Source organism: Pongo abelii, chromosome 9, assembly GCF_028885655.2.
Source record: "Pongo abelii isolate AG06213 chromosome 9, NHGRI_mPonAbe1-v2.0_pri, whole genome shotgun sequence".
Lineage (NCBI taxonomy): Eukaryota > Metazoa > Chordata > Mammalia > Primates > Hominidae > Pongo > Pongo abelii.
In genome coordinates, this window is record NC_071994.2 from 40,606,714 (window position 1) to 40,631,440 (window position 24,727).

At 36.0% G+C, this 24,727-nt stretch overlaps 1 protein-coding gene across 1 annotated transcript in view; it reads left to right on the forward strand.

Annotated features, from left to right (window-relative positions):
- Window positions 1-24,727, forward strand: part of SLC5A12 (solute carrier family 5 member 12) — a 52,058-nt gene that overhangs the window by 2,596 nt on the left and 24,735 nt on the right. Inside the window, exons 2-8 of the mRNA XM_024255440.3 lie at window positions 6,708-6,773; window positions 8,053-8,104; window positions 10,053-10,120; window positions 15,497-15,651; window positions 15,771-15,911; window positions 20,924-21,053; window positions 22,198-22,286. Of these exons, the coding sequence (XP_024111208.2) occupies window positions 6,708-6,773; window positions 8,053-8,104; window positions 10,053-10,120; window positions 15,497-15,651; window positions 15,771-15,911; window positions 20,924-21,053; window positions 22,198-22,286 (701 nt within the window). The remainder of the gene's footprint in view (window positions 1-6,707; window positions 6,774-8,052; window positions 8,105-10,052; window positions 10,121-15,496; window positions 15,652-15,770; window positions 15,912-20,923; window positions 21,054-22,197; window positions 22,287-24,727) is intronic.

Below are 24,727 nucleotides of genomic sequence, written 5' to 3' on the forward strand. Positions count from 1 at the left end.
CACAGTGATTAGGGGTCACTACCAATGTTTAGGGAGTTGAAGGCAGAGACATCAGATGTCTTTCAGTGTGTAAAGACACATATACAATGAGTAATTTCACTCTGCACTGCATGATATTTTAATGCTGTAATGCTCAAAATCTATTGCACATATTACTACTACCTTGCACGGTAACTTTACAATAAAAAGTTATACACACACTATAAATTAGTACATTTTCCAGAAATTAAATGAAATAAAAACATTATCTTAAAATTATTGAACAATTTACTTACTTTGAACACTCTGTCTACTCCATATATGCTGCTCAATACATGCTTAGCCGTAACTGGTTTTAGTAAAATGGCTCAGTTACTGCAAAAACAACTAAACCAATGTAACTGAGGAGATTTGATTCTCTTTTTAAATTAATAAATTAGTACAAGTATTGAAAATATAAGGACTTCATTGAATTTAATTTACTAAATTGTTTTTAAAATATTTACTATTTTTGCCTCTACATATTTTTAACTTTTTAGTGACCTAATAGTAAGTAATCCAGAGTGTGTAAAGTAGACATAAGGTTGTTTTGGGATTACCTCTTGCTTTATAAAAATTGGCATGCAAGTTAAAAGTATGGACTCTAGGCCAGGCGTGGTGGCTCACGTCTGTAATCCCAGCACTTTGGGAGGCTGAGTTGGGTGGATCACCTGAGGTCAGGAGTTTGAGACCAGCCTGGCCAACATGGAGAAACCCCATCTCTACTAAAAAAAAAAAAAAAAACACACACACACACACCCATACACAAAATTAGCCAGGTATGGTGGTGCACGTGTAATCCCAGCTACTCAAGAGGCTGAGGCACGAGAATCACTTGAAACTGGGAGGTTGCAGTGAACTGCCGAGATACACTGCACTCCAACCTAGGCAACAGAGTGAGACTCTGTCTTTAAAAAAATAAAATAAAAAAGAGTATGGACTCTAAACTCTGTTGACTTGGCTTTCAATGTCAGCTCTGCCACTTGCTAGCTGCATGACCTTGGCGTAAATTACTTAACTTTTATATACCTGGTTTTCACATGTGTAAAATAGTGGTAATAAAAACATCTATCTGAAAGGATGTCTGTGAGGAGTAAATGATGTATTGTATACAAATACTTTAACAGAGCCTGGCAAATAGTAAATACTATGTAAGAGTGTTGCATTATTATGATCATTGTTGTTGCTATCTTCGATTTTATACCACTTAGTCTGTCTATAGTATCTTGAGTTTCTGTTTCTTTCTTCAGCCTCCATTCTCTAGTAGTTATTGAAAGGTATGCTTTCTAGGGACTTTTTAAATACTAAAGACTGAAAGAGGTGGAGTCTCTTTATCCACCCTGTGAACTTTGGCCAGTTTTGTGACTTGTTTTGACCAGTAGAATGTAGCCAAAGTGATGTTCTGTGAGCTTGGAGCCTAGGCCTTCTGAGCCTTGTGGCTTCTGCCTTTGTCCTCTTGGAATGCTGCCCAGATACTGCTATGTAAGGAAGCTGGCATAGCTGATCTAGCTTCAGGAGCAGCAGTGGACACATAGAGAACAGAGACACCCAGCCAACAGCCAATACAAGTTACCAGACCTGTGAGTGAGGCCATCTCAGACCTCTCTCCATCAATCTTCCAAGTTACTGAAGCTACATGAGAGTCCTGATGAAACCAGAGAGATCACCCAGCCTGTCCTCAGAGTTACGAGAAATAATAAATTTTTGGTTTTTGAGCCAATGAGTTTGGGGGAGGGTGTTATATAGCAATAGCCAACTGATTTAAATGCCTTGATATGCAGTGGGATTTCAAGACTAAGATATGCCATCTGTGCTACTTTATCACTACCCTGTCACAAGTCAATGTATAGGAAATTCTTCTCACCCTCAAGTGATAATTTAGGCTTAGCTAGTTTGCAATATCATATATTTTCATTATCTCAATTGTACAGTTTATTATTAGTCTCATAATATTATCTTCACTTTAAAGTTATTTCCTTCCTTCTCTTATCATACACTCATAAATCCAGTTTGCTATTATTTACCTAATTTAATATTGGTTTATAGGCCAATGTCTACCTGTTCTCTCATATTTCTTGGACTTCTTGGCTTCTGAACTACTTACTTCTCTTCAATTTCAAATTTTCTTTATGATAATGCCTGGGCTACTATTTCACTGTGTTTTCTTGTACAGTGGTTTCTGAGCATTTATACATTACATACTTTTTTTAGGTAAATGCTTTCCTTTTAGTTCTCCTTTAAATAACAGTGGTGGTATTGGTAGTAATTATATTTATATTTTGAGAAATTCAATCTTTATCTATAAGATATTATTGAATACTATTTCAGCAGAGTAAAAGGTGCTATATAATATTTGTTGTAAAAGAGATATTTAGGGTCTGAACCAATGTTATGGGGCCTTTTAGGTCATCATAGGGATTAGCTTTTACTCTAGAAATGATGGGTCATTACAGTGTTTGGGAAGGGAAGTGACATGATGGGATTTGTATGTTGAGGGGATTACTCTAGCTAGATATTAAGAATAATTTTAGGGCTTTTACTGCTGAATCGGGGAGGTAATTGGGAGTGTACTTACATAATCTGAGCAAGAGATGATAGTAATAGGGTGGTAAGAGAGGATGAATGCAAGTAAATATGTTTTGAAAGTGGGGGGCAAGAACCCAGATTTCTTTTATGAATTGGATGTAGGGAGGGAGAGAGAGGAGTAAAGGCTGGCTCTATGTTATTTGGGCTCGAACCAACCTGAAAAGTAGAGTTGGTATTTCCTGAGATGGAAAAGAGTATGGCTGGATCAAGTCTGGGGTTCTGAAAGTAATCCATCATAATGTTGGTAAATGTCACCTCAGGTATTTTTACAAGCAGGCACGAAGCATGCAACTTCTCTGTTGCATTTTTACTTTTGACAATAGGAATAGCTTATATATACACCAGAGGTGATCATTGAATGAATGAGTGAATACATTGAAAGGAAAAGTGGAGAAATTCTTTCAGATATAGAATTATGTGGTTGCAATAGTCTTTCTTCTTTCACAGATGAGAATCCTGAAGCACAGATCAAAGAGTGAGATGCCAGCAAATCTCAAACTGGAATTCAAGGAGGCTGATTTCTGATCAGGTCTTTGTTCATATAGCTTTTCCCCAGTACTGTCTTTGTAATTTTACTGGGTTGAGTGGAACTTAACTGAAATGCGAAAACCATCGATTTTTTTCAAGATCCCTATAGCAATATGCTTGTGGCTTTACTGTTTTTCAGGATTCGTTGCCCCTTAGGTTTTCCAGACTTCCTTGTGCCACCCAGTACCAAAGCTAATGTTACATATTTTTGGTTTTTGTTACACCTCCCCACTTCTAGTGCCAATCTTTGTATTCATGGTTATCTATTGCTATGTAGCATACTACTCCAAAATAAATGTCTCAAAATAACAATTTTTGTTTTTCATAATTCTGCAGATTAGCAATTTTGCCTGGCTCAGATGGGCCCCATAAAATTGTGCTGGTCTCACTTGGGACCATCTATGTGACTTCCATAAGGTAGCAAGTTGGCTAGCAGCTTGCTGGCCTAGGGGAATGCAAATGAGACAGCTTGTCCTTGTTACCTTTAGTCTCATCCTCCTGTAGGCTATCCTGAGTTCTTTATGTGATAGAAAAGAGTTCCTCTCAGAAAGAGAATACACCTCATTACAGAAGCATTTTCAAAATTTGTACTTGCATTATATTTACTAGAAAAGTCTCTGTCTTAAGTTGCATTCTACTAGAAGCAGATCCTGAAACAAGGATTCGAATGCAAGTTGATTTGGGGGAAGTGATTCTAGTAAGCAGTGACAGACAAGTGGCAACGTGAGACAGAAGAAAAAGATGCCAATAAAAAATGTAATTTTGAGCAGGTTACCACTGTGAACAACTGGGGTTCAATCCAACTGGGGATCTCTAAGAGACAATATAAAGCACATCTCAGGGTTGTCCTCACTGAAAGGCAAAAAGCCAGGGTATTTTGCTTCCAACCCCATTTAGTCATTGGCTGAGTGCCGATGATAACACCCGCAAGCCTTTCTGATCTGCCCTATGGCCCTGTGCAAAGGCTCAGAACATTCTCAAGCAGATAATCTCAGGCACATTTAGATGCCATCAACATGTACTGGAACAGGGAATGCCAATAAACTATGGGTGTTGCACCCTCAGTGACCACAGCAGTCATTAAATCCTACTATAGCCCTAGCTCTGTACTTGGCATTATCATACCTCCCACAATTTGATCCATACAACATCCGCTTTCAGAAGAGAAAATCATGGCTTAGTGGCAGAAAATAGTCTTCCCAAGGGCACAAGATTTGAACCCAAGTTGTCTTCACCACAGACATTTCACAGTGTTTTCTACCTTATGATATTTGAGACTGCTGACTCCTCACTGACTTCCCTTCCTCTGTAATATTTTCCTTATATCTGGTGCCCTCATTCACATATTCACTGGACTATACATTCTGGCTCACAGAAAGTATCATCTGAAGAGAGGGCCTGAAAATAAAGTGGTTTTCTACCTCAGGTTTGGGAGAATCTGGCAGGATAAATTGAGAATGTGAGTTAGTATAAAATGGAGTCACAGTTCTGCCAAGAGATATCCTTTGTTTCAAAGAAGGGCCCATCGTAAGCCATGAAACATTTATCTATTGTTTCTAGGGAAAGGATAAATCGATTGTCAATCCTTGATTTAATCAAAATGATTTTTTTAATTCAGAAAAGAAAGAACTACTATCAAGTAGAAACTACTAGCAAGAAATTTAATCCTCAAGCCAACTGATACTTTAAAAATTTATGGTGTTTATTCAATACATGTTTATTATACACTGAAAGACATATATTGATGTCTTCTAGAATACTTACTGAGAAAAACTTTTCCTTATCTCCAAAACAGTAAATCAGATTCTACTATTTAGTAAGTTCACAGCTACTTTTAGCTCTTGTAGTACATATCACAATTGCAACTTTACTTTTATTAGTATAAATATTTGTTAATGGTCACTTCATCTAATCTGTAAGATCCTCTATCGTATGGACTATATCATATTTGCTTATCGTTTTATGTCAGAATGCAATATGTAAAGCAGGTAACAAATATTTGTTGAATGAATGAATAAGTAAATGATAAAGATAAAAATGAATAAAATAGAACAGTACTTGTATATATCAGGGATAGTAAATATGGTAGGCTGAAAACAGCATACCTTCCCCAATATATATCCAGGTGTAATCCCTGAGAGCTGTGAATATTACTTCACATGTTTTTTTTGTTTGTTTTAAAAGGGATTACTGCAAATGTGATTAAAGGATTTTGAGGTGAGAAAATTGTCTTGGATTATTCAGAGAGGCTCTATGTAAATACAATCACATATATCCTTATATGAGGGAGGTAGTGGGAAATTTGACAGGCAAAAGAAAAGGCAATGTAACTATAAAGGCAGAAATTGGAGTGATGGGACCAGAAGCTAAGGACTGCCAGCAGCCACTAACAGCAGGAAGGCAGGAAGCTGACTTTTCCTTAGAGCCTCGTGTAGGAGCCTCCTGCTCACACTTTGATTTTCACCCAGGGAAATTGATTTTTAACTTTTGGTTTTCAGTACTGAGAGGTAATAAATTTCTGTTGTTTCAAAACAACAAATTGGTGGCAATTAATTTATGCAGTATTAATAACAAACTAATACAGAGAGATAATCAAATTCAACACCAAAATACAAGATAGCAACTGATAACCACGAAAAAGTCTTAATATTAGTGCCATATGAGCTCAGATGATGAAGTATGAGCAGAGCCAGGAATAGCAATTGGGCTGATGCTTTCATCTATGATCTAAACCTTGAATTTCTTATCTGTGAAAGAAGAAAGACTATTTCAACTGCATAATTCTATATCTGAAAGAATGTATTTACTTTTCCTTCCATCTATTGACAGATGACTAATACTTTGTGAAATTTGGGGAGAGCGGCTCTTATATTGAGAGTTCTGCCTAAATGAAGGAAAGGTCTGAAAAAGCACAAAACATGTTAGCTGAACGATAAACAATAATTGCATGTGGAGAATAAATTATGTGAAGGTTAGTGATATGATTTAAGAAAGGGAGGGTGTGGGTCCGACAATGGAAGGTTTGGAATATCAAGCCTGGGATATGCACTTTGTTTTGTCAATGATAGAGAATTGTTGAAGAATTTGAGAAAAAGAGCAACATGGTCAGAGCTCTGCTTTAAAAGAATTGATATGGGAGATATGTGGTTGATAGGATGAGTGGGCAAATATTGGTATTAGGGAGATCAATGGGGGTGCCACAATAGCAATCCAGAAAAGAGAAAATAAAGGACTGAACTAAATTTGGAGCAGCAGGGATATAAAAGGAAACAATGGCTTCAGTGAGTCCACTAGGAAGACTTTTGGGCAGAAAGTCAATAGAGTTGAATTTTTATTGAAACAACCCCCTTCTCTTCTCTGATCATCATGAGAAACATGAACAGAAATTGAGTTTTAATAGATCTTTGACTTTTAACAATCCATGCTTTTTTATTCCTGTTGCTTCTGAGGATACATATCATAAAATCAGATTACAAGTCCAGAGCACAACAGAGGATATACCAAGATAAAAAGGACTTTCTTAGCAGTTCTTATCTAAACCTCACTGACTCTGCATGTCTTTCTGTTTCCTTTAGTACTTACAACTACGATTCAACAAACCAGTTCGCTATGCTGCCACAGTCATCTACATTGTACAGACGGTAAGGGGTCATGGCTGCTGCAGATGTGGAAACTGTGAGGTTACCAGATATAGGTTTGTTTATTTTGGGGGCTATAAACTCAGCTAAAGGACACTTAATACTAAGAAGACGCTACTTTCTTCCAAAGATAGCACTTTTAATATGTACTAAAAATAACAAACAAATGTATATTGCAAGCCACAAAGGGAAAAAAAAGCCGTTTGTGTGTGTGTATAAGCCACCCACATTTTCTTAACACATATTTCACTGCTGTTTAACCTGTACAAGTTGCTCTAGATTAGATATGAAATGGTCTGATAACTAGGTTTTGCTTTTTTTGTTTTTGTTTTTTGTTTTTTGCTGGTTTGTTTTTAACCATTAACTTAGTTGAAGCAGAAATACCTATTCTGCAGAAAGTCATTTTAAGACAATATTCCCAGCTAATACTCCTACTTCCCTCTCTTTCTTATGAAATCCTTTCCCACCCTCCTAGCTTTGGGATGTCTTCATGCTGCTCCAAATTTGCCCATGGCACGGCATTGATACACTTCCTACTACTCACCAAGTACTTTCTCCTAGAAGATAAGCTTCTTCCCTCTTCTTAATCAAAACTCTCACTCACTGACTGAAGAATTTAGGCAAGAAAATAAGAGGAAAACAATGCTCCTTTACCTGCCCATAGATATTTGCCTTTTAAAACCCTAACATGAATCTCCACATGGTGAAATTCCAAATAGAAGTTGGAGAAACTGGACCTATTTCCAGCAGGGTAGTGGTTGCACTTCTGGGAATTAGAAGACATATTCATTATGAAGATCACCCATGTTGTTAGTCTTCCAAGCACAGTACTTCTTCCTCACAGAGTCTTTCTATCTTACCTCTAAATTCCATATTTCAGCAAACTGCTAAAATATGCTTCTGTTGCTTAGTAAAGCTTCTCATGAAGTCAGTAGAGAGTTCACTGTGATGCGTGCATCAGGAAAATGGGTAGAAGGAAGATCAATCAAAACTTAATTAAGTCTATTTTTGTATCCCTTAGAGATATACAAAATATAACCATAATATCTCAAAATTAGTAGCAATTTTGAAAATCCAACTCTCTTCCTCCATCTAATGATTACATCCCCTCTACAAACTACTGATAGTGGTGAGTAACTTCAAAATTAGAGACGACAGGAATGCAATGTTTGATGAACAAGTTGAAGAGAATACAACTCTAACGTCAATAAAGAACTTTCTAGGCAGTTTTCCTTTCTATGTCCCTTTCTCACTGCCAACCTGATTCTTGTTTCTCTACCAGATTCTCTACACAGGAGTGGTGGTGTATGCTCCTGCCCTGGCACTCAATCAAGGTGAGTTATCAACATTCCCTTGGCATCTTTTACCATTTTTATGTCTGAATTCTCACCTTGGAGAATTATAAATAAAATACTTTGTTGGGGAGATATTCTTCTGGTTAGGGGATTCTGAATTACTATTAGAAGTCATTACATAAAGCTCTAAATATTGATTAAGCATTGAAAATAATGCAAACAATTAGTTACTTGGTTTTGACTCATATACTTCTAGACACCAATTTTGATTGCTTTTGTTTGTTTGGGATTTGGTTTTTGTTTTTAAATCATTGGAATTATGGCAGTTTCGATATTGTATTATTGCTAAGTATGGTCATCTATAATATAGGGACTTCAGTGATCTCATGAAGTAGATAATCTCAGTATAAGAGTAAAAGTTGCTTGTAATAGTTACACTAAAATTTATAGTCTATTCTTTCAAAATAATAGAATCCTAAAAACAAAAAGGAAAGAAATAAAAGTCAAAGTAAACTTCACAATAACACCTGCTGTATTGAAAGTCCTCAATATTCCATTTAATTGGGCTATGTGCTTATACTGAGAAATATTAACCTCAGAGTCAGTGAGGTTTAGATAAGAGCTACCAAGAAAGTCCTTTTTATCTTGATATTCCTCTGAGTTTTGTGCTTTGGACTTGTAATCTGATTTTATGATATGTATTCTTAGAAGCAACAGGAATAAAAAAGCATGGATTGTTAAAAGTCAAAGATCACTGGTAATTAGAGAAATGCAAATCAAAACCACAATGAGATACCATCTCACGCCAATTAGAATGGCGATCATTAAAAAGTCAGGAAACAACAGATGCTGGAGAGGATGTGGAGAAATAGGAACGCTTTTACACTGTTGGTGAGAGTGTAAATTAGTTCAACCATTATGGAAGACAGTGTGGCGATTCCTCAAGGATCTAGAACCAGAAATACCATTTGACCCAGCATCCCATTACTGGGTATACACCCAAAGGATTATAATCATTCTATTATAAGGACACATGCACACATAGGTTTATTGCAGCAGTATTCACAATAGCAAAGACTTGGAACCAACCCAAATGCCCATCAATGATAGACTGGATAAAGAAAATGTGGCACATATATACCATGGATACTACGCAGCCATAAAAATGATGAGTTCATGTCCTTTGTAATGACATGGATGAAACTGGAAACCACCATTCTCAACAAACTATCACAAGGACAGAAAACCAAACACCACATGTTCTCACTCATAAGTGGGAGTTGAACAAAGAGAACACATGGACACAGGGAGGGGAACAGCACACACTGGAGGCCTGTCAGTGGGTAGGGGGCTAGGGGAGGGATAGCATTAGGAGAAATACCTAATGTAGATGACGGGTCGATGGGTGTAGCAAACCACCATGGCAGGTGTGTACCTATATATGCTAGGTACATTCAATAAAAGGATTGTTTTCCTAGAAAAAAAGTCAAAGATCTATTAAAACTCAATTTTTGTTCATGTTTCTCATGATGGTCAGAGAAGAGAAGTGGGTTATTTGAATAAAAATTCAAGTCTACTGACTTTCTGCCCAAGAGTCTTCCTAGTGGAAACTCTAAAGCCATTATTTCCTTTCATATCCCTGCTCATGGATGATGTTTAGGTGATTTCAGAGTACTCAGACTAACTTTGTTGAGAAAACCAGAAACTCAAAAACAAAACATTTGGATCAAAGATTGGAAGCTACAAAATCTTAGGAGGAACAATTTGACTTAACATTACATGAAATGTATGCACTAGCTACAAGTATAAAAATATAATAAAAATAATCTTTCTCGAAGGTGGGAAAATTTAATGAGGGAAAACTCTAATTTGATTTTATTTTTGCCTACAAAGAACACTGATAAAAATATTGTCTTTTTCCTCATAAAACTTGCTCTTTTAATTTTTTGATGGAAACTTCTTTTAATATTTTTTTCTTCTTTCCTAGTGACTGGGTTTGATCTCTGGGGCTCTGTGTTTGCCACAGGAATTGTTTGCACATTCTACTGTACCCTGGTATGTATCTAGCTGTGAAGAAGTATTTAACACTACCTCCTAATATGGGATAAGGGCAAATCTCCAGCAATAGGCATCTAATTATAGCTGAATTCGTTGTTCCAAAATTAAGCAGAAGTATGTCGGCTTATCTGTCACAGTTTCCTGAGGAAGGTGCTGTTGTTTAACATTCTTTTCATTACCAACCTTTAGGAGAATTTAATCTCTGCACTCATTCAAGAAAATCATGCCTAATAAGAAAAAAATCTAATGAAAAAGTCTTTTTGATTAGAGAATAGGTGACCCTATGCTACTTCTGAGAAAAATAGTTTATTCATTCATGGCCCTCATAAACCACAGATGGCACTTATACTTTACACTTTATACTTCACTGTCTACTGGTTGAGAAATAACAAAATGTACATACAAGTGAGCAATGATGGCTGCTATTTTATAAACTTGAGGATTTCACAGCTTGTTTTTGTCTTGTATTTCTGGGTAAGCCTGGATTACATTTACCACTTGGCTTTACACATGCTCTGTTTTTAATTAAGGAGCCTGAGTTGTATTGGCAGCATGTTTATGTAATTAATACAATTATATATAGTTTAGTTAAACATTCATTGAGCACCCATTGTTTGCCCATTCTCTGCAACTATAATCTTTATTCTTCTGAGTCATTGTACCATGTACAACCTATAATTAACCAGTTAAGCATATGGTAGTTGTTCCCAGACAGTTGAATTATCTTTTCTTCACTATAGATAGAAATAAAAAATTAATATATTTTCATATAGCAGATGATTCATGTATTTTGGTGTTATGTGCATATCACCTACTCTTTGTAACATCTATTCCAATTATGTATGATTTTAAAATAGCCTGATCTTTTTCATACTTGCAAATCCCATTATTTCTTTGCGCTTAGTTTTGTCTTCATTTAAAAAAATTACATTCTCATTACCATAATTCTATTCCAGACACTCAACTCTTCCCACCTACACTAAAAAAATAGGCTCTTGCTCCTCTTACCTCTGACCTCATGTAATAGATTAGTTGCTCTGAGGTACCTGTCCAGAGAAGATCAGCTAGATGCTGGGTATAACAATTTTTAATGCATTGCTTGCCTTGAAAAAGGTATCATAGCTCCCTAAGTAAGTGTTCTCCCCAAAAAACAAAGTAACAAAACAATAGAAAACAATTTAAAATTTATTAATTATCAGGGCTGATATTTGGAAGGAGTGTTGTGGGTAGGCAGGATGCATGAGGCTGACTTGAAGGCAGGTGGTGATAACAGTACTACTACTATTAAGGTATTGAAATTTGGGTCAATGAAAATGTAGGGAAACTGAGCTTGGGACTATAACATTAAGCTAGAATCCTTGGGGGGAGCTGGCATGGTTTTACTCCAGTGATGCCCTTCAGATTTTGCAAGGAAAAAGTGCAAATCCTCTCTGGAGGAATAATCCAACTTAAGACTATAAGATATTTACACATAGATAAAGATCTAATAATAACTTTAACAAAATATCATAAAAAATACAAAATAGCAATTTACTGTGAGTGAGGATCAGCAAAGCAACAAACAAGATTTAGCCTCTCAAGAACAAAATATTTTGGTATTAAAAGATACAGAATAAGAGAATAGATATGCATAAACAACTTAAATAAATAAAGAATGTAATTTCAAAGATGAGTAAGCATCAGGAATGACTGACCACACAATATAATTATTATGATAAAGAGCAAATATATTTGAAGAGACTATGAGTATGATGGAAACTCTATCCAAAGAAATAACCTAAAGAATAACAGAGAGACAAGAAGATGAAAAAAGTGAAATAGAAATGGAGACATATGGTGGACAAAATAAGAAGGTCTAATTCATGTCCAGTTGGAGTCTCAGAGGAGAGTATAAATAGAATGGAGGTGAGGCAGTGTTTCAAAAAATTACGGATTGTAATTTTTCAGATATGATAAACTGTAAGTATTTATAGATTTAGAAAGTGTAACCTTAAAGCAGAAAGAAAAAGAATAAGTTTATATCTAGATACATTAGTGAAACTGTAGAATAGCAAATACAAATGGAGGACCTGAAAAAGAGCCAGAGGAAGGAGAAAGAGATACTTAAAGAGGGACACTTAGCAACAACAATGGAAACCAGAAACAGTGGGATAATACATTCAAAGCATTGAGGAAAAAGTATTCCAGACCCAGTCATAATTGTGTTTTTGACAAAACTATCTTTCAGGAGTTGAGTGTGAAGAACCAAAGAGAATTTAGCACTTACAGATCTTCCCTAAAGAAAAATATAGAGGAGATACTGTGGGAGAAAGGGAAAACATTAAAATGACAGTTTTAAACAGAATAATTGATAAGAAGATAAAATAGTAAACATTTAATGAGTCTAGTTAAACTATTTTGGTACTAAATGATAACCATTATTGTATAATTTATATATTAATAAATGTTTTATATTATTGTACAATTTAAAATATAAAATATATCAATAATTGTAATTATAATTATATGCCATTTTGAAATTAAGAAAAAAGAATTACCCCAAAACTGCATAAAAATAGAATGTGAATCAGGAAGAGAGTACTCAGACTTAAATGTTTTATCATCCTTGAATTTCTGGGGATTATGGCATTGCTTAAATATTGACTCTACATTTAAAATGCACGGCAACATTTCAAGGGGACCCATTTAAATAAAATAGTCAAAGTTAAGAAAAATGGAGTTTGAAAAAGCAACGCTCAATTCATCAAAGCAAAGGAAGAAAAGAGTAAAACAAGCATAGCAAAAGTAGGACAAATAGAAACCAAAAAGCATGACATCAGAAACATCCAGATATTTTTATAATCACAATAAACTAAAACTAAATTGACTACCTTCTAACTGGTTTTGTGCTTCCAGCCTCTTCTGGCTCCCACACCCTGCATACCTCTGTCAGATTAATCTTCTTAAAATATTCATTTCTTCGTGCAACTTTACTGATCTAATTCTCTTCTTACTTCCTATTGTTCACAAGATAAATTATAAGCTCCTTAGCCTGGTGTTAAAAATCTTCCATTCTGTGAATCCAATCTACCCATATAATCTCTGTACCACACCTCTGTTCTTCTCTCTCGTCAAATTAGAGGCTTCACCTTTGCTCATATTGCAGTCTCTTTACTCTGCTAAGCCTGTGGATGTATAAAATATTTAAAATAACCAATGAAAGAGAAAAGAGAAAGTGTTTGTTGCCATCCAGGGTTCCGTAGTTTAGTAGGGCAAACATTAGACCCCAAACAAGGCAGTTTGATTAAATATGTAGGTGACACACAAGGTACCCTCAGTATTAAAGAAGGTAAGTGTGTGTGTGTGTGTGTGCGTGTGTGTGTCTGTGTATGTGTCTGTGTGTGTGTGTGTGTGTGTATGACGGAGAAAAGAGGTGAGGACTCGCTGTACGAAGGAATCAGACAAGTCTTCATGGTGTCTATAATCTGCCTTTTGATTAATATTTTATAAAGTGGTTTGTTCTCTTACCTTATGCCAAGTTTATGCAGATTTCTGCACAACCAATGCCAAGTATCCTCTGAAAACAGAGGCCTTTGACATTTTGTCTTCATAGCACTAAAATCTTCCATTGAGATTTGGGTTTTGAAGGCTTAATGGATTTAAGAAAATTAAGCTAGTGCTGCCTAGGAGGTAACAGGTGAGAAATTTATTATTCCTCAAACCATGTATGAACAAAATATATAAATACAGTGCCTTTGGCAGGTATTTTAATGTCTATTTTTAAAATTGAATTTCAATTTTAATTACAAAAGAAGTGATGGGGCAACCCCAATGTCTTCTTTCATCTCAAGATGAAGATGAAGCCTGTCATCTTTTCACTAAAGTTCTTGACACTCTGGAGGAGTAACCAGAGATGATAATTCTGTTTTCCAATGTTAAAAATACCACATCATTTCATTTTCATAGGGCTCATTCATTTCCCAAGCACTTATTGATGTATCACTTCATTTCATCTTTCCCTACTTGCTCATCCCACATAGATCATCATCCTAAGGGCTTCTATACCTGTAATACTACAACAGCCTCTCTTTTTCTTCCTTCTTCTTGCCCAAATGTTCCCAACTGTAATTCTACACTAGAGTCAACTGGGGAGCTTTCAAAAGACACTGAGGACCAGGCCCCAATCCAGACCTTAATTAATTCACAACCCTTGGGGATAGGGCTTAAATGTTATTTAATTATTTATTTTTCCTTTTACATTCCTCAAGTGACTCTAAAGGGGAGCTGGGTTTCATAACCACTGCTCTAACCTCTTGCCTAATCATTGTATCCTAAATTTTACTATTAGATTCATCCTCCTGGAACTCTGTTCCGCTTACCTCCACATTTGACCATTCTGTAGCTCTTAAAACCCATTCCTCTATGAATGTCTGGAATATACTATTCCTTCCTAGTTCTTTGTTTGATATTCTACCATCTCAGTTTCCCAAAATATATACCCTGTCACTAATTTTGCAAAAAGTATTTCTAGTTGTGTAAGCCAGATCCTATTTGTTAGTCTTCATTCCCTTACTTCTTTATCACCTGTATTCAATGAATCATAACTTCTGTTGATTTTACCTCCAAAACAGTCCGTCCACTTCTTTTCATCTCTACCTTACCTCTATCTGTCAATCATATTGGGCATGGACTGCTGAAATAAACTGAGATGGTCTCTCAACTCCTTTTCTTTTCCTGCAGTTGATTCTCCACACAATCACCAATGAAACTGCTGTGAAACAAAATCTCTCATCATATAACTCTTGTTAATGCTTCCTTATTGCTCTTGAGAAATCATTTAAGTGTCCTCATCAAAGTCTGTGTGGTCAGGCCTCTACCAAATTCACCCAAAGAGCAAATTCCTCTTTGGGTGTTTCACACCTTTAAGCAACATCTTCCAGCTTTCTTGTATTTCCTCAGGGAGCTGTGCTTCTTCACACATGCTGTTTCCCTCTTCTCTTTGTCCTCTGTAGTTGGTAAATTCCTACTCATTCTTCAGAAATTAGCTTGAACATCATTTCCTCAAGACCAGGTCAGGGCTCCCTGTTTTATGTTCCTATAGTAACCTGTCTTTCTTAATTGCACTTTCCACATTTTTAAGTAAATCACTATCTTGTTGTCTAACATCTGCTTCTCCCATTAGATTATAAACTTTAGAAAGTTAAGGAAGGGGTATGTCTCTTTCACTTTCCATTTTATTCTCATGCTTAACATGGTACTTGGCACATAAAATATGCTCAGTGGCTGATGCTGAATAAACAAAAGAATGCATGCATGCATTAGCAGAGAGGCTTTGCAGAGTCAGAAGAGTTACAGGGTTTGTTTTCAAGGACTGAAACATTCTCTCTATTTCAGGGAGGATTAAAAGCAGTGGTGTGGACAGATGCATTTCAGATGGTTGTCATGATTGTGGGCTTCTTAACGGTTCTCATTCAAGGATCAACTCATGCTGGGGGATTCCACAATGTATTACAGCAATCAACAAATGGATCTCGACTACATATATTTGAGTATGTCCAATGCAACTTTTTCATACTTTACAAAGACTTAGCTACATGACCTTATCACCTAAAATAATATCTTGGGCATCAAAGGAATATCTTTGTTCACTCATTTCTCTGTCTCATAGCTTTGATGTAGATCCTCTCAGGCGACACACTTTTTGGACTATCACAGTGGGAGGAACTTTTACTTGGCTCGGAATCTATGGGGTCAATCAATCAACTATTCAGCGATGCATCTCTTGCAAAACAGAAAAGCATGCTAAGCTGTAAGTTCTCAGTCAAGAAAAATTTTAATGTTTTATCTTACCTTATTTGGTACTTATTATATATTAATACTTCCTCTTGGAAGGTGTGTGTGTGTGTGTGTGTGTGTATGTGTGTGTAAGAGAGGCAGAGAGACTCACTTAACTCACTTAACTCTTTCAACTTTTTGAGCCCAGCATTACTACTACTTCTCAGCAGGAAGTGGCAGAGCTGGGGTGTGAACTGAAGTCGGTTCGTCTTTTCTCTCAATTATCTTCTGCCTCCATTTATTGAGAAATTATTAGATTAAATTAGGTACTGTGGGTGGCAATGCAAAGGTAAATAGCTCACATTTCTTCCTTACTTGATTTAGCATGTGGTCTCTTCAACTATTATTTTTCTTTTCATGGGTTAAAAGGTAAACTGAGGCACAATTTTAAATAGTTTATTTGAGTGAACAGTGATTTATGAATTAGGCAGTTTCCAAATAGAAGTAGCTCAAGGCCTCCACTGAGGGAACACAAGGGGAAAAATTAGAGATTAAACATGGAAGCAAAGCAAAGAAAATATTTGATTGGTTACAGCTGTACAGTTGTCTTACTTGGTCTATCCGATTGGAAATTTCTTAGTTAGATATCTCTAAGTTAGTTGGTGGTTTCTGAGTAGTTAGCATGAAGTTTCATTTTTTTTCTTTGATATAGGCATTTACCAGAAATAGCCCAAGTTAAGCTTCATTTATATCTGCAAAGGTTAAGCTCACTTAACAGATGTTTGTACTCCTAAAGTTTCCAAGGAGAGGTTAAAAAAATAAGAAAACAAAGGGTAATGTAGCAAGCCACAGTGGAACTCAGCTGCTCTGACTCTTTCCTGGTCTGCTTGTTCTGAAGGATACAAGCAGAGGCACAAGCCTCATGCATTTTCCAAGCCCTGCAAGCCACCCCATGCTCCAAAATAGAGACCAAAGTTATATACACTTTCACAAAACTGGCAGAAATAAGCCAGAACTGCATCCAAAATGATTCTTCATCTTCAGTGCTGCTTCCCAAGGTTTCAACCTCCCCAGCCTAACCAGGATTCTCTAAACTTTTCTTGGAGAAACAGTCACTATGAATATTTCCCCAGGTGATTTTAAAATGCTTTCAATGCACAGTTTCTTATTTCACTAAATAAAATACAAAATTGCCTGGAAATGATTCAACCATTTTGTAAGTTGAATTCCAAAAGGAGAACTGTAATGTTCTCCTTATATATCTCACAGCTCTCAGAATAAGGAAATAAAAGCATTATCTGGTGTTCCATCAATTCACTGGTAATATATTCAAATCTTATTACAATAAATAATATTGTAACAAACCCTCCATACATGTGGTCATCTCTTTATCCAATAGCTGTGTTATTGAAAATGCATGTGACTTTGATCCGAAAAATTCATTTAAAATTCTGCTCTAAAATAGATTATAGTTGGCTGTACCTGTAAAGAGAAGAATCCTTTGGTAAAATAAATAATAATTCTTTGTTACATCTAGTTTTTAAAAATATTATGAGTTTATATTATTTTCTTTTGTGAATATGCCTAATTTCTCTATGTTAATACCTGAAAGTTAGGAAATGTGTCTTTTTAATCATTTTTCCCCACAAGACCAAGAACAATGCTTTGTGCTTACTAAATGTTTATCGCTTATTAAACAAAGTAATGCCTCAAGAAGGCCATGCTTGTGTGTATGTATATACACAGGGACACACACGTATGGATGGGCATATATATGTGAGTGTGTATGTGTACACACTCATATACATATACATATACATATATATATATATGTAAATGAAACTTAAGGCTAACTAATCAGAAGCCACCAATGAACTTATTGTTTTCTAGTTAGGAAATTTCCAACAAGGTAGACCAAGTAATACAATCATATAGCTGTAATCAATCAATATGTGTACACACATACACACATATTTCTGTATATAAATCTTAAAACCTCATTTAGTAAAGTAGTTTAATTCAAGAAAAATGAATACAATCCCATTCCTATAGTTGCCTGGAACTCGGAATTCGTTGTACTAGTATTTAGTAGGTATGAAAGCTGGCAGAAAAGGAGGCATACTCATGAAGAAAGAAATGTACATAATTTCCTAACAAATGTAAATGATTTTCTAACATTCAGGACTGCCATTCCTGGTTCCACTCATGCCGACTCCCATGAAGGGATTAGGACTGTGATAGTAATTTTGTGAGAATAATGAAAGATGAAACATAAAAATTCTCTTTAGAAAAGGGTTCCCTGAGAGAATCTAAGGTGATAGGGTTAATAAAATTCAGGAGAGAGAAATCAGTTCAGATGTTTGGTATAGTTGCAGTGCACAGAGCTGGAGGAGAGATTGCTGTGTTGAGAAAATGGTGAGGGGTCCCATCTGTCACACAGCTGGAGCCTTGAGGGCACTCAGGGGCATCTGGAAGCCACTCAGAGCCAGCTGCTGACTGACTGTCACCTAGGAGGCTCTGCAGATGCTGATGAGATGTTCTGCTTTTGCTCCATTATCTGAGAGCCTAATGTAATTAAGACATTCCATGGGGCTTAGAAAAATCTGTGGTACTGGAGGAAAATAAATCCTGCAAAATAGATAAGTAAAAATAGATCCATAAAGTTCACACTAAAGGTGGGCATGGGTTAGAATCAGAAGTGGCTCATACACATGCATTTGGTTTCATGACCAGAAATGTGGTTACTCACCAAAGACAATTTAATCTAAAGCCAAATCTTCCTTGCACCTAGAAATAGTATCACTTACCCAGACACTTACATGTGCTTCCTGGAAGCTAACTGTGTTTCTAATCCCTTGTTTATCTTTCAGGTCTGCTGGTAGCAAATGGTGCTATGAGGGTAGAAGGAGTTGATGCAGATATCATGTCCCATCTTCCAGTTACGATGAGCACATCTACACACAGTTGCTTTTCCATTTCCATTTCCTTAGTTTATTTTCCCCATGTCTCTATCAGATCTAAAATTATCTAATTTATTTATTTATTTATTTATTTATTTATTTATTTTCAGTGTTCATTACCTGCTTCTAATCCCAAAATGTAATCTCCACGAGGTTGTGTTCTGCATTGCTTCCTGCTATAGCCACAATACCTAGAACAGGGCCTGGTACAGAGAGTTGCCCAATAAATACTTTTTGAATGGATCAATGAAAAAGCCTGTTTTACAAACAGAAGAGTTAGCCCTGTATAGAACCCAAGTCCATTTCAAATGAGAAACGAATTCAAAATGCAATGACTTTAATGTTCTATTACCACTGGTTTCTCATTTCACATAGTTGACTGATGAACTTATAAGATTGTTCTGGATAATATATGACTGTCCTCTGTATGGCTATATAACCTCCATTTTTATAGCCTTATTTTTACAGAGTGTAACTCATTAAATCCTCATAATCCTATAATAAAAACTAAGGCAGTTACGTTACATTCTTTGTACAGATGATATAACTGACTCAGTGTTATGTGATTTGTCTAAAGTCACACAGTTGTTAAGGATAAAGACTTTTAACTCCAGGTCCAACGCTATATTTTAAAAAGAAACAGTGTAAAAAATGCAATTATATAGTAATGAATTTCTACCATTAATTTCTTCAATCATTTCATTATTTCTTACCAAAAAAAATTTTATATTTGCTATATGCTGGAACTGTTCAGTGCTCTGGGAACACAAAACAATAATACATGAATAAATATAGAATTTCAGATCATAAATACTATAGTGACATAAATAATTATAAGGAGTAGAAACTGACAAGAGAGCAGGAAGTGACTATTACAAAGAAGGATGAACAGGAAAGCCTCTCTAGCCGGCCAGAGCAAAGGCTTGAATAGAGTTGGCCTGAAGGTTGGAGACAGCAAGAGTACAACTAATGCAATTATCAGTATTGCTCATTTTATGTAGCAATTATATTCCCAAAGCCCACCAAGAAAAACAAACAAACACATAAAAATCATTGCATTGGCAAAATACTTTCAAGGAAGTAGACTTTGAGATAAAAACTTCTAAACTGTGAAGTGAAAACTCCTCTAAATGGGATAATTATCTGGCGTATTTGCCTTATAAATTTGGACTTTGATTTAAGGGTCTTCTGAAAATCAAGTACACCTGTACAGTATAGGTTTTAGAGGACTTTGAAATAAACGTGTGTCTTTACATTTAAATATGATTCCCTTCAAACAATGACTAGATCTTAGACAATGTTCAGCGTTGCTCTCTTGGCCCCCTGCAGCCATCTCCACAGTGAAATTGTTTATTCTCTCAGGCCAAGGTAAGGCCAGCCTACTTTCATGTCCTCTCTGGAATTGAGGAAATTAGTAAAATTTTGACTTTCAAAGGACAGTAATGAATACAACATAACCATAGGATACTACAAAAACACCCAGGCTGGAATTAGGCATATCTGTGGGTTTTAAAATAAAATGAATTGCACCACATAGTATGGGTAAGATGATCCTAAGTTTTTCGTACTTTCTGTTGTCTTTTTAAAAAACCAACTCTAACTTTTATCTGCATTAATCTCCAAAGTGAATATTTCCAACACTTATCTATTTCTGTATTAGCTCATTATCCCTCTGGAAAAAGATGTTAAAACTGTAAGTTGCCTTTTTGACAGTTTTATGAATTGAGTAGGGGGAAAATCACTTGAAGTTATATAATATGAGTGGTTGGTATGTGAAATTTCATCCAAGAGAACAGATCTCATACCACACATATTAAGGCTTTGCAAAAACTCCTGATTTCAAAGGAAAATTCACTTAAAATCTTACTTTATTTAAATTTGGTAATGAGTCTAAAAATGTAATGTTCTCAAGCAAAAAAAAAAAAATAATAGCAAAAGTATAAAGTGTAGTGATTCTTAAAGGCTATAGGATTTTATTTTACTAGCAAAAAGGCCCAAAACCCTTTACCTTAAGTACCTGGTAATGACCTCACCACACTATGATATGATATACAGGCTACCAATAGGCCCATGTGCTCTTTTCTAGTGCCTTGTATTTTAACTTGCTGGGTCTCTGGATCATTCTGGTGTGTGCTGTCTTCTGTGGTTTAATCATGTACTCTCACTTTAAAGACTGTGACCCTTGGACTTCTGGCATCATCTCAGCACCAGACCAGGTATGGGTTTTCTTGAGGACAGTGGCGAGTGTCTGGAATGAGCATGCTTCTGGCTATTGGTGGGTAATCTTGGCCTTTCTCTTTTTCTTCCTGGACTGCTCGCTATTTCTCAAACCCCAAGAAGTTGGTTTCTTTCTTCTCTTGGGTGATATCAGCTCCTACCAGGTTCTAATACAGGGGAATGAGCATGTAAAAAAGAGGGGACCTTGGCCAGGCACGGTGGTTCACACCTGTAATCCCAGCACTTTGGGAGGCCGAGGCGGGCAGATCACCTGAGGCCAGGAGTTCGAGACCAGTCTGGCCAACATGGCAAAATATCGTCTCTACTAAAAGTACAAAAATTAGCCGGGCAAGGTGGCGGGCACCTGTAATCCCAGCTACTCAAGAGGCTGAGGCAGAAGAATTGCTTGAACCTAGGAGGCAGAGGTTGCAGTGACCCAAGATCGCACCACTGCACTCCAGCCTGGGCGACAAGAGTGAGACTCCGTCTCAAAAAAAAAAAAAAAAAAAGAGAGCCCTCACTTTGTTCCTGAAGACAAGGTCTGGCAGCATAGCAAGGCTGGAGAGAGTGGAATGCAGGCTTGAACCATGGCTTTGGATGTTGCTGCTGCCTTTAGACTCTTACTACAGGTTTCACAGTTGATTAAGGAACCTCAGATTGAAGAAAACGACCCTTGTTTCCACAATGCCTGCCTCTTATCATGTCTTCTCAGCATAACTTAAACATTGTGCTGATATACTACAGTAAACATGGTTTTGAAAACTCCTTTAATGGAGAATATGCTCAAGGGAAGTAATCATTTGCCTTCCCTCTCTATGTATATTTAACTGTCCTGCTCTCTCAAAGGGGGGCTCCTCTGCCACAAACCTGGATGTAGAGTAGTGCATCATACCTAGATTCCCTGAAGACTTCTTTTAGGGGCTTGATTTTAGGGCTTAGGTGCTAACATTCAGGATAAACAGGAAAGAAAATGGCATATATTGAAAACAAGGAAAATAAACTTCCTACCTCCTTTTGCTAAAAAGCTATGTGCCCACATTTCAAACACTGATGAGAAGACCACTAATCCTATTTTTTCTCTCTCTTTTCTTTTCTTTCTTTCTTCTTTTTATGTTTTTTTTTTATGTTTTGCCTCCTCTTCAGCTGATGCCGTACTTTGTCATGGAGATATTTGCCACAATGCCAGGACTGCCAGGACTTTTTGTGGCTTGTGCCTTCAGTGGAACTCTGAGGTTAGTATAGCAACAACAATCTGATGATGATGATGGAAAGGATGACAAGGATGATGGTGTAGTTAGTGATCAACAATATTTAGCAAGCACTCACTGTGTGTAAACTGACCTTCTGAATGTGTTATTTGTATTTGCTCATTAATTGGCACACAACATATGAGCCTAGAACTTTACTCATCATCAGTATACAGATAAGGAAACTGAGATTTAGCAAGATAGAAAAATTACCTATGGTGAGTTAGTAAACTGCAGGGGCTGGATGTAAGCCTTGGTCTGTCCCTACTCAAGAATTTTATGCTCGTTATCCTACCTTGTCTGATGCTAATTGCCCCCACACTTTTGTATCACCTTTACATAAAGCAGCTCACTCTGCTGGCTCTTCTCATTCATTTGGCGGCAATATATACAGTCTGCCACATGATGTTTCAGTCAATGATGGACTGCATATATGATGATAGCCCTATATTTTAATACCATATTTTTATTATACCTTTTCCATGGTTAAGTACACAAATGCTTTGTGATTGTATTACAATTGCCTACAGTATTCAGGACAGTAACATTCTGTACAGGTTTGTAACCTGGGAGCAATAGGCTATACCATATACCCTAGGTGTATAGCAGACAATGCCATCTAGGTTTGTGTAAACACATTATGATGTTTGCACAATGCTGAAATCACCCAAGAATGCATTTTCTCAGAGCACAGCCTTGCTATTAAGCAATGCATGGCTATATATTCTGCACATCTATTCCTTGCATTCCATTGATCTCATCTTTAATAACACACTCAGACAGTTAATAACTTCCATTCCCCAAATAAGGGCATTATTCTAAATACAAAATCATTCACGCATTTATTGTGACAAATATTTTAGAAGGGTTATATTATACCAGACACAGTTGGTGACATCAGGGATACTGCAGAGAACAAGACTGATATAAGCATTGTCCTTACTTATATAGAGTTTGCTTTCTAATAGACGTGGAAGATGGTCAATATGTGAGTAAAAAAGATAAGATTGTGTCTGAAAATAGCAAATAGTATAAAGGAAATAACAGCGTGTATCCTAGAGAGAGGTGAGGTCTGAGGATTCTAATTTTGATAGGGTCTTTAAGGAACTCCTTTCTGAATATGTGATATTTGTATTGAAATCTAAAAGATGCAAGAAAGCCAGCTATGTGAAGAGCACAAGCAGGAACATTTACAGGCAGGGGGAAAAGCAAATACTAAAGCCCTGGGGAGACAAACTGTATGGAGTGTTTGAGGAACAGAGGAAACACTGGCACCTAAGGCCCTGGAAGGAGAGCAGGTGGGGGTGAGTTAGAAGAGGTGAGCAAGAATCAGATCACGACAAGCCTTCATGAAATGGTAGAGTTTGCATTTTAAGTGAAATAGGAAGTCATTAGAAGGTTCGAAACCAAGGGAGTGAGTGATAACACAAATTGAAGACTTGGTCTTCTGTGTCAGGGAGATTTGAGCTTTCCTCTTTATATATAAGAAAAATAGCCAATTGACCTAGGTTAAGGACTTTTTTTCTCATTTGTTCATTGTCTATTTGCTTTATTAATGGCGTTTTTGACCACGTAAAGATTTTAATTTATATTAATGTTTTACATTATGATTTCAGGATTAACATCATTCTCAGAAAGGTTTCTCCATTCTATGATTATAAATAATCAACCAGACACCATTCTAGTATACTTATGGTTTTATTAAATATTAATGTTATTAAATTATCTAGACTATACATATGATATAAGAAATTAAGTGAAGTTCCTGCTTTATTTTCTTTGTAAACTAGTAACCAAGTTGTCCCATCTGTCTTTAATAAATAGGCCATCTTTTCACTGCAGACTTGAAATATTACTTTTATTACATTCTATATTCTTCTTTGTATTTGATACCTCTTCTTAATTATCTTTTACATTCTTTTGATCTACTGGTCTTTAGCTATGCCAACACCAATAATTTTGATGACTGTACTTTGAAATATAATTTATCTATTAGGTTGATACCTTAATTAATTTTATTTTACAGAATTTTCCTGATCTCTAGGGGTTTAAAAAAAATATTTTTAGTTGATTCTTTGAGGTTGGATTGTAATCAAGTATCTACAGATACTCTTGACTTTTTTCTTTCTTTTTAATAGATGCATTTCTATGTTTATTCTCTTATGTAATTGTGCTTTGAGAACAATGATAAATAATTAAAGTAATGTTTTATTATGTACTCTAAAAGGAATATTTCTTTGGTTTTACAATTTAATAAGATATTGACTTTTGGTTTGAAAAGTATTATTTATATTTGAGAATATTCACATAAATTATTTTAAAAGTAGAAGAATAAAATGCATGTATTTATGATAATTTTAGAAAAGATGTTTATCTGAGTGGTATATTTTGGTAAAATTTTAGCATCTTTGAAATGGTTACATATT